Source organism: Neoarius graeffei, chromosome 9, assembly GCF_027579695.1.
Source record: "Neoarius graeffei isolate fNeoGra1 chromosome 9, fNeoGra1.pri, whole genome shotgun sequence".
Lineage (NCBI taxonomy): Eukaryota > Metazoa > Chordata > Actinopteri > Siluriformes > Ariidae > Neoarius > Neoarius graeffei.
The window spans coordinates 42,838,905-42,854,062 of record NC_083577.1 but is presented as its reverse complement, the minus strand read 5'-3'; the positions used below and the strand labels follow the sequence as shown (position 1 = coordinate 42,854,062).

The following is a 15,158-nucleotide window of genomic DNA, read 5'->3' as shown; positions in this document are numbered from 1 at the left end:
CAGCATGTCCAATGTGCTCCAAATGTGGAACCCTAGAGCACATTCTGAGCAGCTGCTCAAAGGCACTGGGAGAGGGAAGGTACAGGTGGAGGCATTACCAGGTTTTGAAGGCCATCGCTGGAGCCATCGCCACAGGAGTCGAGTGGGCCAAGTGTTCCCACCCCTCCAAGCAAGCCATCACCTTCATCAGAGCTGGAGAGCAGCCAAAACCAGCTGCAAAAACATCTGCAGGCATTCTGTCCTCTGCGAGGGACTGGCAGTTGTTGGTTGACCTTGAGCAGCAACTGAAGTTCCCCAACCACATTGTGACCACCACCTTAAGACCAGATATTGTTATACTGTCTGAGTCTACCAAACAAGTGGTTCTGTTGGAGCTAACAGTCCCTTGGGAAGACCGCTTGGAAGAGACCTTTGAAAGGAAGCTCGCCAAGTACGAGGGACTGGTCAACGGGTGTTGTCAAGCTGGATGGAGAGTAAGGTGTCTCCCAGTAGAAGTCAGATGCAGGGGCTTTGCAGCCTGATCCCTGTCCAGAGCCTTCGGTTTGTTGGGCATCGATGGAGTGAGGAAGAGAAGAGCCATCCACGACACCACTAAAGTGGCAGAGAAAGCCTCAAGATGGCTGTGGCTTAAGAGAGGAGATCCATGGGGGCAGAATAGCTAGATTAGCCATCTGGACACAAGTTGGGGTCTGATCAGCCTCAGCTGGGTCGCCTGGATGAGGGTGTATGATGTTGAAAGACGTGAAACACCCGATGATTCCAGGAACATCACCGAAGATGTGTCCAGAAGCATCAGTAGAAGTACTTACATAGTATACATGAAATGAGACAGAGATGACAGTGTTCGGGGAGCACTGCAGCTGGAACCTCTGCTTTGATTCAACCATTCACATCATTTCATTAATCTCAATTTATGAATTCAAGGCTTCTTTCACAGCTCTGTCTTTCAGCCTCTGGAAGTTGCTCAGGTGTATCGAAAATGACAAAGAGACAGTGAGCCAATTTGCTTTTTCGTTCCTCTTCTCCTTGCTGCGGTCTCTTTTAACTACATTAAACACAATGGAGCCCACTTATTAATAGAGACGGAGCCAAAAAATTAGAATCTCAATATTCACTTTCTCATTCAGGTGCTGTATGAATGACAGTAGAGTCAGATGAAATCACTGGTTGTACACTATAAGTGGAAAAGAAAAGATATACAGGGCCCTTCAGGATTATTGCCACCCCTTTAAAGATTAGTAAAAAAAAAAAAGGTTTTAAAAATTCCACTGTTTGGTGAAGTAGCTTCATTTCACACTGAAAAAAAGAGAGAAAACTCCAACCTGATGGATGACTAAGGGAATTTGGCCGTCACCTCATATTTGTACCTTGTTTAATCAGGAAGTCATGGATTACAGTTTGAAAGTTCCTACACACTCCAATCAATTAAAAACTGTACTGTTTAAAAACTGTTTAAATGGGAAAAGTGCTTCAGTTACATTTTGTTGACTATAATTTCCAGAGGTGCCAATAATAGTGGCACATGTGTTTTTGTTGAAAATAATTACTTCTTCATCTGGGATTTGTTTTTCTTTGAATAAGTTTATTTCAATTAAAGGTTGGATTTTTCTCATTTTTTCAGTGTGAGATAAAGCGACTTCACCAAAGGGGGTACTTTTTCTAACCCTTTTTACTAAGGGGGGGGGGGGAGGCAATAATTGTGAAGGGTACGGTGTTTATATATATATATATATATATATATATATATATATATATATATATATATATAAAATTCTATCCACATTCACTGGAGATGATTAATCACACGCTCTGATTGGCTACTCTACGACTAGGCTATCAGCTCATATACTGAGTAGAGAAAAACAAAATGGTGGAGCATGCTGCTGAACCAACCAAGGATGAAATAAAAACTCTACTCGAAAACAACCCCCCCCCCCAAAAAAAGAACAAAGTATGTAATAAAAGTATTTGAAGAGCATATTTTTTTTATTTTTCAATAATAATAATAATAATAATAATAATAATAATAATAATTATTATTATTATTATTATTATTATTATTATTATTATTATTATAGCATTTTCACAAATTGCTACTGTCATTTCACCTGTTTGTTTACATTCTAAGTGGAAATGATTTGGTCAGACATTTTATATGACATTTTTATTTATCGAATTTGCAAAAAATAAAATGCTCTGTTTCTCAAAATCCAGTGAATGTGGATAGAATAAAACAGTTATTCCACTCAATATCGTCATACATGGCTTTTGCCGACTTGGTGCTACATGCCTTGTCAGCTGCTGTCAGCTCATGAACAACTTGATTTTGTGGAATAACTGTTAAATTATTGAATAATTTTTGCCATTTCTGGATTTTTTTATTGCCAAAATCCAAGAAACTTTAACCTTCAACTTTAAGACATTTATTTTAAATGTCTGATTGTGTTACAGTGATGTGCATTTAGATTATATGGAAATGGAAAAAGCTTGTTGATGACACTGCCTCACATTCATCAGCTTTTAATCATTCACAAACACCTATTTGAACTGTACATTTAAAATGCAAACAACGTTAAGAATCTGTGTGTGTGTGTGTGTGCGCGTGTGTGTGAATTTGAATTGCATTGGAAGCTTCTCCCTGATGCTGATTTGTTGTTTCCATTTTGTCATACATCCCCAACCCGTTTATTTACAAATAGAAACCATGGCAACATGTCACTTCTGAAATGTTATCCCAACTCCATCTGTCACCATCAGAGCACCGTGGCGTCTGTGATGTATTTCTGGAGACAGCGAGAGAGCGCGTGAGAGAAATAAAAGACGACGTCGACGATGGTCAGAGTTCTGACTGAAAACGTCCTGTCACTGTGATGATCAGTTGTATCAAAAAAAAACTAACTGTGCTGATGAGGAAGCTAATATTATGCTCGACTTACGGCACAGCCAGCAAGATCAACTGACATATTGGTAGTTTGAACGTACACAGTGTCAAGGAGCTTCAAAGTGATGTGTCTCATTGTCTCTACTTTTACCTGTAAGATCATCTGTCTTGATCATCACTGGAAGGTATTTGTGCAGTGCGATTTGTCAAATATTCTATCTGAAGATTACAGCATGGCATATTCACATATTGCAGTCTGTTTAAATATTAACTACTCACTTACTCAGAGGCCTGTGATGGCAAGCATAATTTCTCTTCCTTCTCTAACATCCACATGCAAATATCCAGTAATCAGCATGGTTCCTTTTTTTGAAATTCATCAGCATTGGTTAGTTTCTTGTCTCCTTTTGCAGGCCTCACAGCTGCAGCTGCTGCTGCAGCCGCCGCAACCAATGCCGCCATTGCCGAGGCCATGAAAGTGAAGAAGATCAAGTTGGAGGTGATGAGCAGTTACCACGCCAACAGCACGCAGCATGGCGCCGACTCTGAGAACGGAGACCTCAGCTCCAGCGTGGGCAAGTCACACGCTATCACGCATCTCCTAAAGTTCAGACATATGCCTTGTGTCCAAAATCACTCACTACTCACATATAGTGAGTTTGCCATTTTGTAGTGCTGTCCGAATGTATAGTGAGAATTATTACACCCTATATAGTGGACTCATAGTATCCCACAATGCACCGTGAAAAGTAGTGTACAACTGATGGTCACTAACCAAGCAATATATACCATCATGCATTGCGGTCACGCTGAAAAAAAAGTGTGTTTGGTGAATGGACAGAGGAAGAAGCACATTATAAATGGATATTCAAGTACAATTAAAAATAGTAAGATAGTAGAAAATAAGATAAAATACAAGAATAAAAGTTACAGTGCAGAGCGAGGAATTAATCAAAAGCCTCAAATTTGATTTAATAAAAGGCAGCGGGAAAGAAGAAAGTATTCAGCCTTGATTTAAAAGAACTGAAAGATGCAGCAGACACAAAGTACTTTGTATTTATTAATGTAGGAAATACGCAAAGTATAATATGTATTTATCACAAAAATACATGCATGTATTTATTATGTTTGAAAACCTACCAGCCAACTGATCTGGCACGTTTTAATTGTGCGACAATAATGATGTAAATAACGGCGTGGCAGAGTAGTGTCCAAAAGTGTTTTTTTCATTTTACCAATGAGCTCACTGTATAGTCCTCTATATAGTAATTCCCTATATAGTGAGTAGGGAGTAGTGAACGAGCGAGTGATTTCGGACACAGGGATGGTATTCCAAAGTCTGTCTGTAGTTTTACGCTGAATGACCAGGCCATTGCTCTGAAATTATAAGACCGGCAGACTGACTATTAATGGTATGTGAAATCTTGAAACTAATGCTATATTTCCTTACAACAAAATGCAGTGGAACTTTGAACAAACATTATTTGTTTCCAAACCAGTAATTACCAGGTAGAGCGCTTTTAAAAAAAAGCAACACATTAAAAGCACTCATGAGCACTCAGCTCATAGCGCTTAAGCAAGTCACTAATTCAATTTGGTGGAGAAAATTACCTTTGAATGTCCCGTTTCAATTAATAATTTTTTTAGATACACTTAGATCCTTATTTTTTATGCAACATTACTTAAAGCTATTTCTTTGTGGAAATCACACTGCAGTGTAAAAACCACAAATCCATTACATATGATACCCTTAATCCCTGAGCTGAATTACTCGTGTGATTTCCACCCTGAAAATATCCGCCATATGTTTAGGATTTCCCAGCTGCATTTGACGCCATGTATTTGGCCCAAACAGGAAGAGTCCTAAACAGATTTAACAAAAGAGAATACATTGGCGTTGAGGTCATCAGTCCACAGCCAACAACGCTGGGGCTTCGAGGTCACTGAAATAGAGATAAATGCGAATCGGAATAGGCAAGGCTGTGGCAATGAAGCTAATAAGAAACTGTTTTTATCTTTTTACAATTTAAATTGTAACCTTGAGCATGCCTGCTCCAAGAAGAATAATAATTCGGGGCCCAGCACTGGTGGAGAGAAGTAGCAGGAGGAGAGAGGCATTAGTGACTGTGAGTAAAATATATGGCAGTGACGCCTCTCCAGCCCATCCACAATCAATTGGATTCTTTTACTTTAATATTTACTCGCAGCGATGAGATGCTAGTCTGCATGGTGATGAACAGTCTGCCTCTGGCGTTTGAAGGTGACCTGTCACCACGTATGGACAAATCTCTCGCTCGCAGAAATGTAGAAAATAAATCATTAAAGGCAGGCAGGCCTCTCATTCCAGGATTTAAATCACCCTCAGATTTATGATTTGAATTAATACTTCGTTTGGTCAAAGAAACGGGGGCTGAGACAAATGATGTTTGGTACTGAAGCCATCCTAATATTGATTCCTGGATGTCTGGGCAATCTCTTGTTTATATCAAGCACTCTAGTGTGACAGGGTGGCCAATAGGAGTCACCCACATGATAAGAGGGGAAAATATGGCTGGTTTTATTCAGCCTACCGGCGAGGAGTTGCAGCTTCTTTCACCTATTAATTGCCACATAAATTATGTTTTTAAGCGAAATAGACAGTGTTTTCCATTCTTGTCTCCAAGTGCATTTTCTCACCCTATACGATCATTACTGCAATAAAACAGAAAGGTCATTTCACTAAAGGAACAAGAAAAACACAACTGTAAAAATACATACCGTGCTTCTATCTGGTTTAAGCAGAGTGAGGCTTTGCTTTTTTTGTTGCTTTTTTCGACCATGAATACCAAATATGTGCTATTTTCGAGCATATTATGCATCTGGAATGTAGGGCTCTAAATCATTCGACAGATATAGCGATGACTACAGTAGTGGGGAACTTTGCTATGTTGTGAATAGTCAAGAGCAGGACATGATTTCATTCTGCATTTGAGTAGCTGTTCATGTCACCTTTTCAGCGAAGCTTTTTTACTAAGCCATACCAACTAACCTGAAACTCTAATTATTTTTCACAAACTAAAAGCAGTGCGATGTGATCCATCTACAGTAATAATGATAATAACAATAACGTTAACAGCAGTGTTATATTTAATTACAGAGTGCATGCTGGTAGAATATCCTCCTCCTATCCTATTGCCCTCCACTTAAAAGGGTTCCTTTCTGATGCAGATTTCCTGCATTGTCTGCATCTTGTCTGAGACACAGACAGGCCGAGGCAGAGTGTGAAGGACGTTCTGTTCTCCTCTGGACTTGCATTGCTTGTGTTGTCTTTGTGTCGATGTAAATTGAACAGGCTAATGCCACCCCCTGCATTAAATATTCAACACGGTCGCCCTCTTCTTTGCATCGGTTTTACTAATTGTAACAAAAAAGAGAGACAGCCCTTCTGAGTTCGAGCCAAACAGACAAACATCCTGAGTGATTAGATGGAATGGTTGGCCCCCTTTGATTACTTCCTGGGTTCTTTACACAGAGGTAGTGGTGCTGGTGGTGGTGATGAGGGCGGTGGTGGATTGGGGGTTGGGGTTCCTCTCCTGCACAATACAGGAAATGCCATAATTATGGATCACAAACCAAGCAAAACATGTGCGACATGCTGCCCGGGAGACAAATAAACAGTGATCCATTCCTGCTGGTTAAACTGACCTGAACCAGAACCTTCATCCACTGGAGAAATGCTGTCAGCTGCCTCCTAACTAACACCTGGCTGCTTCCAGCACACAAAATGCTTTTCTTCAAGTTCAAGAAACAGAAAATAAAATCATACCCTGAGTATTTAGAAGCTGTGGGTTAAGAAAAGAAAAAAAAAAAGAGGTGAGAAGAAAGCTGTTCCTGTGGCCACTGGGTGCCATTTTGCATCTGATTCCTCGCCACGGCAACGTTAATGGACCTTAAATCCTCCCCATAATTAGATGGGGGAATTGTGTGTATCACCAACCAGATGATGCTGCCATAATGAAATAAGCAGTGCAAACTTAAAGGCGTGTGTGTGTGTGTGTGTTTGTGTGCTTGTGTGTTTCTTTAGTTTAGCGAGTTAACGTGTTCAGACCTGGCCCAGCCCTGGCGCTAAGCTGTCAAGGGGCGCGATGGGACTGGTGACAGGTGTGTGTGACAGAGACCGAATTAAAGAAGAAGTGAAGGGTAGATGATGGGTGGACCTCCCACCACTAGCAGCCGGGTCAGGAGCGCTAATTCCGCCTCACTCCTCCTGGCAGAGGAGGCCGCGACTCCAAAGATGGATCTGTAGCGGGACCACAGCTGTAAGCATGGAGGAGCTAATTGGTCCTTATCTTGCCGTCCCATTCATCTTCATTTTTTACCAATTACCCAGCATTATCTGTGTTCTCAGTTGGATATGGGAGTTAATCCTTTTTGGTTTAGCCGTTAGTGCATCTCGCAAATTTCCGCTAGTAGAGGGAGTGAAGAAGTCGTTGAAAGGGAAAAAAAAAAAAATTCTGGGAAACTTCTCATTATGGCATCCTGAAAGGAATCAATAGGAAATGACATCACATGAAAGAGAGAGAGAGAGTGAGGAAAAATCAGAGAGGAGGATAAGCAGTTATTGCTGTTATCATTCAAGCTCTTGTTTGCAAATGTAGCAGTACCATTGATTAAGTTGTTCCCATTGCTCTTGCCATTATTGACTTGTTAAAACCATATTTTCTTTCTTCTTGTCAATGGTTTCAGATTTGCGGTCTCACCCATAGCAGTGCTTAAAAGCTCGCATTAATTATTCATCTTCCTGCCAAACTGAGGTATTGCTCCACAGAGCTGAATTTTACAATTTGTTTGTTTGTGTGCACAACGAAAACCAAGTACACAGTTAAAGTTTATGTGTGGTGATATTGGAATGGGTGCTGAAACAATTGAGCTTTTATGCACTAGAAATACGGATTAAAGTGCAGATTAAAAACAGGTAAGGCCCACGTGCGTTGTCTTCTTGTCAATGCATCACCATGTCCACCACTTTCTTCACTATCAAGGGACGGTGTGTAAAGGAAGTGAATGTCAGGAAGGTAGGAGGACTCTCACATCTTTGTTGGAAGATGTTAAAGCCACATACCTCATCCCATTAATGCACCTACAGCCATCAGTGATTGGAGGAGCACGGTCCTGTGCAAGCAGCCTCCCTGTACATTCAGCCCTCATTTAGCATATAAAGCATGTGCGTTCGATGGAGAGCCTCTTAAAATAGCTTCCCATAGAGGCTGGATTGAGTGAGCCATGCCTCCTGCTCTTTGATAGGGATCTGTTTGGTCACACACAGCACCAGCTGTCATCTCAGCCTCCACTGCTGTGATTTAATTAGTCTGTTTATGTCCTTTCTAATAATAAATCCTACACTGTGGAAGGACAAATCCAACCAGGATCTCTCTTTGTAATTTTTTTTCTTTCAGCTGGTGGCCTTGCACTGCTAAATGTGGCACATCACATTGCAAAATCTCTCTCTCTCTCTCTCTCTCTCTCTCTCTCTCTCTCTCAACAAGGGCTGTTGAGAAAATGTCCACTCTGCAGCCAGTGGGTGAAAACATGTCTGCCGTTCCTCAGCCACCTCTCAGCCACATCAACACCGACTGAGGAAATGACTCATGTTGTCTTTACGTCACATGACCACTTTACCACAGCCATTAAGTGACTCTGAAAAGAAGATTTTCTTAAAAACATAACCCTCTTCACCTATCTTTGTTTACATTCCTGAGCTTTGTTTTGTCTGAGTCGAAGCATAAGTAAGAGCTGCGCATCTGGATTTCGAGACACACGGCGAGAGATGAGGCTTCTCCTTGGCATTCATCTTACTTATGCCTCTATTACTGCGTTGTGCTCTTGGGAGACAGGTGACCGATAAGAAGTTTAAAGTCTCAGACACTTTAATGGAAATTCAGAAGATCATTATATATATATATATATATATATATATATATATATATATATATATATATATATATATAATTTATTTAATAAAGTCATGCATGATTTTGCTCATGTTTGTGCGGAGTTTTTGTGTGGCATGCAAAGATTTACGCACATGCCTACTGCATCACAAAATAGGACCTGATTAAACATTATTTTCTGTAATGACCCATATCAAGCTCTGTCATTTCTGAGACAAATCACGGCCCTTACGTTGTTATTATTATTATTATTACTGTAGCTGAGGGGCGCATGGTACATAAAGCGCCATAATGCAAATATTTTTATCGCTGTCTCATCCGGTTACTTTGCAACAGCGGCAGCAAACCTTAAAAAAAAGAAAGGGAAAAAAAAACAAAACAAGTGACCAGCTTCCTTGTCAACCCTTATCAGCATTAGAGCTCATTCTTCATTAATTGGATGAATTAATTTCAAGCCGCTGGATTCAGCGGTGTTTGCCTGTCCCTCTTTACTAATCTCTGTCAGGTTGAATTTATAAGTGGAATTGAGTGACCTTTGGAGGTAAAGATTGGAGTGAAGAGATCAGCGCAATTTGAAAAGACAATGTCACTTGGTGTAAATGTGATACATGTAATAAACGACATTCAACCTTTCACAGATGATAAGCTTTCGCAGTCTGTAATGTGGAATATGTATGTGCTTTGGCTGCTTAAAAATATTCTTCCGATAGGTCAACACTCAATTTGGAAGCAAAAACCCGGCATGAACACATAGCGAATATTATGCGATATTAGCATTGCGCTAGGATTGTGATGACTGGAAGGATGCAGTATGATAAAATGCAGTGTGCATATTGAAACAATTATTGCGATTTTAACATTCCTGGAATTATGGAGTGAGAAATGAACATGCAGGGAATGTTCATCGAACTCATCTGTCATGCATAGAACGTCATTAACCCCAGTTAGACGAGTGAATGTCTCCGTATGGCAAAACACATCACACATGTCCAACTCTTCTACGTCTGTATACGATAATGGTTTATAATCCTACTGTCACCTAAAAAAAAGATGGGTTCAGTTTTGAGTCTGGTTCCTCTCTCTTTATGACAGTGACTATTTTTAAACGGAGATTTTTTTAATTGAAATGACATGTTCCTGACTGACTGACTGACTGACTGTGCAGACAACCAAACACAGAAAGAATCTGAAAACTGATTCCAGTCAAGACTATGCACCCTTTCCTACTGCCATTAGATGTAGTTAATTCCATTCATCATAATTCAGATGCTCAGTATACTGTAGGCACAGCATTGCTTTTTTGGGGATTACTTTCTGTCGAGAAAATTTCCAAAGGACATCTTAAAATCAATATGGCGAAATTACTTCTATCAAATCATTCAACGTGATGTATAGTCGAGCAATTTATGCAAAATCTCTTAAGTCGTGCTGTTTCCATACAAACAACTGTCTAAATAAAAGATGAAGAATAGGCTGTATGACATATATCAGATACCATCAGAAGGAATTTCACATCCCATCACATCAGTGTGCGATTGGGTCAGAATTTCACGCTGACCCAAAGGCATACTGATGGGATGCGAATTTTATAATTAAAACAGATGATGCAATGGTCAGCCTCATTGCCTCAAAAGCAGCGCCCCCAACCCTGCACCTCATCCCCCACCCCCAAACATCCCAACGCTTTGTGATTGATAACACCGTTCAGTATATTTAATTTCAGAGTCTGAGTCAAATGACAACTGCCTGCCATTGACTGAAAGCAATCTTTTTAAAAGGGATCCTTTGCTAAGTATCAGATGGAGAGGCTTCTTCACTCTGCTTGGGTGTCACGATCCCCTGAGAGGGAGGTTATTGATTGTTCTTGAATATATTGTGCTTTCAGTGGAAACAGCTGCTAGTAATGTCTCCCCCCGCCGCACAGCCTGCGGTTTATTGAGAATGATATGGGACAAATTTAAACTGAAACCAATTCAAGTCCAGATTGGGTGTGCTTGCACTAATGTATCCTGAAGGCTCGTGTCTGGATATCTTTGATGTGGATAATTATGTTAAGCAGCTCATGTTACAGCTCCACAGTCTTGTCCAGCTCCGTAGCCCTGAGACATGCAGCTCTGAGCCAGAAGTTTCTAGAAAACAAGAGTAAGCGGGCTAAATACAGATAACAGGTATAAAAGCTGTAGAGTGTGTATGGTTAGCATCATGTTGTCTGTTAATGGCCAGTCTGTGTAACAGGTAGTGTTACTGGAATAAAAACACTCCACCATATGTCAAAAACTGCTGCTGGGTCTTTATCCTTCTGCAGGAAAAAAAAACACACAACAATGCTGTCTGTCTCCTCCGTAATTCCTACCACATGTTTACTTTGATGGTTCTTGGGGGTGGCGGTGTAATTATGCTACCTCATCAAACCAGAGATGTTTTGTTGCCATTATTTTTTACACTCCCTATCCTCACAAGTGCGTAATAGATGTTTTCTTTCTATTACCCTCTGTTTCTTATTAAGTCTCCTTACGTTAAATCAGTAATAGTAAATTTTGCACGGTGAAGCAGTTTCTGTATCTCTGTCAACATCTGAAATTTTCCCATGGTTTCAGAAAATATGGTTATCATGTATCATCTGTTGGTGGTTGTAAATTGCAACATGTGTTTGCAAGGATATTTTACAGGTATTTTTTCAAACCCCCCCCTTTGGATTTTTTTTTTCAAGAGTCTCTTGCTGACAGTGGGAGGCTGTGGGTGGCTACATCAAAGTGAAGTACCTTCTCCTCCGCAGCTCCTAATGAGTTACAAGGTTTAGCAGCCCTGTCTGGCTATGCCATCTGTGAATAAGAAAACAATCGATGGCTGTGCCAACATGCCAGGCTCCTCTTGGTCTCTGAAGGGATCGCTGCTTTTATTTCCAATAGCACCTCGTGTGCATCTTTGTTCTGCTAGTTTTAATAGCCAAAAAGGATCTCAGTAAGAATTTATTTACACGACACACGATATTTTAATGGCTGTTCAACGAGTAAAAAAAGAGTTTCCTTTTCAAAAAAAAAAAAAAAACACCATTTCCACCTTGGCCAAATTCCTCAAAAAGTATGCCATGTGCACTAAGCCGTATCACACACCACAGAGCAAAAATGGCTAATAAAGATGTTGCATTTTATACGAAGATCATTAATTTAGTCTTATCTGCATTAGTGGGCAGTAGAAATGTCGGCTCTACGTTCAGCTAAAGATCCAAAAAATGGTCTATTAGTTTGTGAGAATGATGAAAATAAATTGCATTTGAATATGTCACTTTAAACGGCTGAAGATTTGCTTCATTCAGATCTACAGAAAGTGTTTGCTCATACACAGGCATGTGTGACATATCGTTCCATCACAGTGCGCTCACAAACAAAGACAGATAGGCTGGAAACAAGTCATTTAATTAGTGCTGGAAGGCCCATCCCTGACTGCAGCAACCAATTATACATTCCACAAGCATCCACAGGTCCTATTTCATGGAAGGAAAGCAAATCTTCTCTGGCCCAGGCTCATACAGTACATCTTTCCCCTTCCATTTAAGCGAAGGTAAATAGCAGAGACAGACAGCTTCATTAGACAGCATCTGAGGAGCGGGCAGGGGAGGATTGTCGCTTAAATAGTGGGCTTTTACTGCAGGGCTAACTGGCGACCTCGGATCAATTACAGCTGACATTATTGTTTGTTGTAAGCTCTTTCAGGACGGAGGAGGAGAAGCAGGGTGGACCCAAGCTCAGCCGAAAATGTAATTTTCTTCCTTCTTTGCCTTCATTCCACAAACAATAAATCACTCAGTTGAAGAGATAATAAAGTGCCAAGTAGGAACTGGTTTAATTTTTGTCAAGGGAAATCTTCTAGCCTCACCAGAATATTGCAGAAAAAAAAGAGCTCATGGCTACAATGGCAGCGGGACTCCATTCTTCCTATTGTGCTCACAGCTAGTACTGTTTGACGGCTGCTATAATAATATAATAGAACCTGTACATGTTGTAAACAGTATAGAGTAGTTATTGTGCAAAAGTCTTACGCATGCTATGTTTTAGAAATGTTTTATCTGCCAGGCCTATTTTACCTATTTTATTCCTGCTGAAATTATTAGTGTCAGTGGAAAAGAAAATAAATCGCAACCATTCATTTAAATTTTAAAAATGGAGATGGGTTTTTAATTTGATTAAATTAAAAAATCATTGTGGCTGTCTGGGATTTTACCAAAGACAGTAGAAATGTAGCAAGCTCTCCAAAACATCTGGAACAATTTACGTAGAAAACTTTTCTAGAATTTTAAATGGAAAGGCAAATCAGTTGATTTTTTTTAATTAAATGTTTTAGTGTCTACTGCTTTGTGTGTGTGTGTGTGTGTGTGTGTGTGTGTGTGTATACACAAAGCAGTAGACACTAAAACATTATATATGTTTTATTGTTTATATATAAACAGTTATTCCACGAACTCAAGTCGTACATGAGCTGATAGCCGATGAGGTGTGTAGTGCTGAGTTGGCTATAAGCCATGTACAACGAGATTGAGTGGAATAACTGTTTTATTCTATCCACATTCACTGGATTTTGAGAAACAGAGCATTTTTATTTTTGGCAAATTTAAGAAATAAAAACTTTATACAAAATGTCTGACAAAATCATTTCCGCTTAGAATGTAAACAAACTGGTGAAATGACTAGCAATTTGTGAAAATGCTATAATAATAATAATAATTCTTGAAAAAAAATACTTTCTTACCATCAAATACTTTTATTCCTTTTTTTTTATTTTTTAGGGTTTTCTTCTTCTTTAGGTTTTTTTGGCGGTTGGGAAACCAATTTAAAGGTGCATTACCGCCACCGACTGTGCTGGAGTATGGAACAGGAGATATTGGGGGCGAACCATATTCTTTCAGCCATTTCTGTTTCTTTCAAATGCTTGACAACGATTTTGGGATTTTGTTTTCAAGTAGAATTTTTATCTCGTCCTTGGTCGGTTCAGTAAAACATGCTGCCATTTTCTCTACTCAAGGTATATGAGCTGACAGCCTAGTAGTAGAGCAGCCAATCAGAGCACGCAATTGCTCATATCCAGTGAATGTGGACAATATATATATATATATATATATATATATATATATATATATATATATTTAAGGGGTGGCACGGTGGTGTAGTGGTTAGTGCTGTCGCCTCACAGCAAGAAGGTCCGGGTTCGAGCCCCGTGGCCAACGAGGGCCTTTCTGTGCGGAGTTTGCATGTTCTCCCCGTGTCCACGTGGGTTTCCTCCGGGTGCTCCGGTTTCCCCCACAGTCCAAAGACATGCAGGTTAGGTTAACTGGTGACTCTAAATTGACCGTAGGTGTGAATGTGAATGGTTGTCTGTGTCTGTGTGTCAGCCTTGTGATGACTTGGCGACTTGTCCAGGGTGTACCCCGCCTTTCGCCCGTAGTCAGCTGGGATAGGCTGCAGCTTGCCTGCGACCCTGTAGAACAGGATAAAGCGGCTAGAGATAATTATATATATATATATATAATATATACTAGTATATATTTAAGGGGCGGCACGGTGGTGTAGTGGTTAGTGCTGTCACCTCACAGCAAGAAGGTCCGGGTTCGAGCCCCGTGGCCGGTGAGGGCCTTTCTGTGCGGAGTTTGCATGTTCTCCCCGTGTCTGTGTGGGTTTCCTCCGGGTGCTCCGGTTTCCCCCACAGTCCAAAGACATGCAGGTTAGGTTAACTGGTGACTCTAAATTGACCGTAGGTGTGAATGTGAGTGTGAATGGTTGTCTGTGTCTATGTGTCAGCCCTGTGATGACCTGGTGACTTGTCCAGGGTGTACCCCGCCTTTTGCCTGTAGTCAGCTGGAATAGGCTCCAGCTTGCCTGCGACCCTGTAGAACAGGATAAAGCGGCTAGAGATAATGAGATGATATATATATCAAGCCATCTTCACTGTACAAAATATTTTAAAAAGTCTGCCAATGCTTTTGCGAAGTACTGCATGAAGTACTGGAAACTTCTTCAAGTTCTCCTTGAGAGGCTTCTTTCACATAAAGTGGCATGATATCATGGTGATCATATTCAAAGATGCCATCAAGGCTAGTTGAAAGAATCTGTAAGATCTATAAACTCTGCATTTTTCATGACTCTCTTTATTGTTTCTTTCTCAGGAGACAATATTCAGAATTTGTGCAAATTAACAGCAGTAATGACATGTTTTAATGTCTTCTATAAAATATTACTGACGACCCAATGCATGTCGCTTGTCAGATTATTCAGTCATAAATAGAAATATTTGCAATTACGTCACAGAAAAATACCTTTAATTTCATATAACTTTAAAATATCATTTAGTCGTAA

The 15,158-nt window shown here is 40.2% G+C and overlaps 1 protein-coding gene across 3 annotated transcripts in view; it reads left to right on the top strand.

Moving 5' to 3' along the window:
• The window catches only part of dachd (dachshund d), a 214,958-nt gene that overhangs the window by 128,566 nt on the left and 71,234 nt on the right, over positions 1-15,158 (top strand). For 2 of the 3 annotated variants that reach the window (XM_060929534.1, XM_060929533.1), the window contains exon 3: positions 3,295-3,456. The exons of the other annotated variant lie outside the window; for it this stretch is intronic. In XM_060929534.1, the coding sequence (XP_060785517.1) occupies positions 3,295-3,456 (162 nt within the window). The remainder of the gene's footprint in view (positions 1-3,294; positions 3,457-15,158) is intronic. 3 annotated transcript variants of the gene reach the window in all.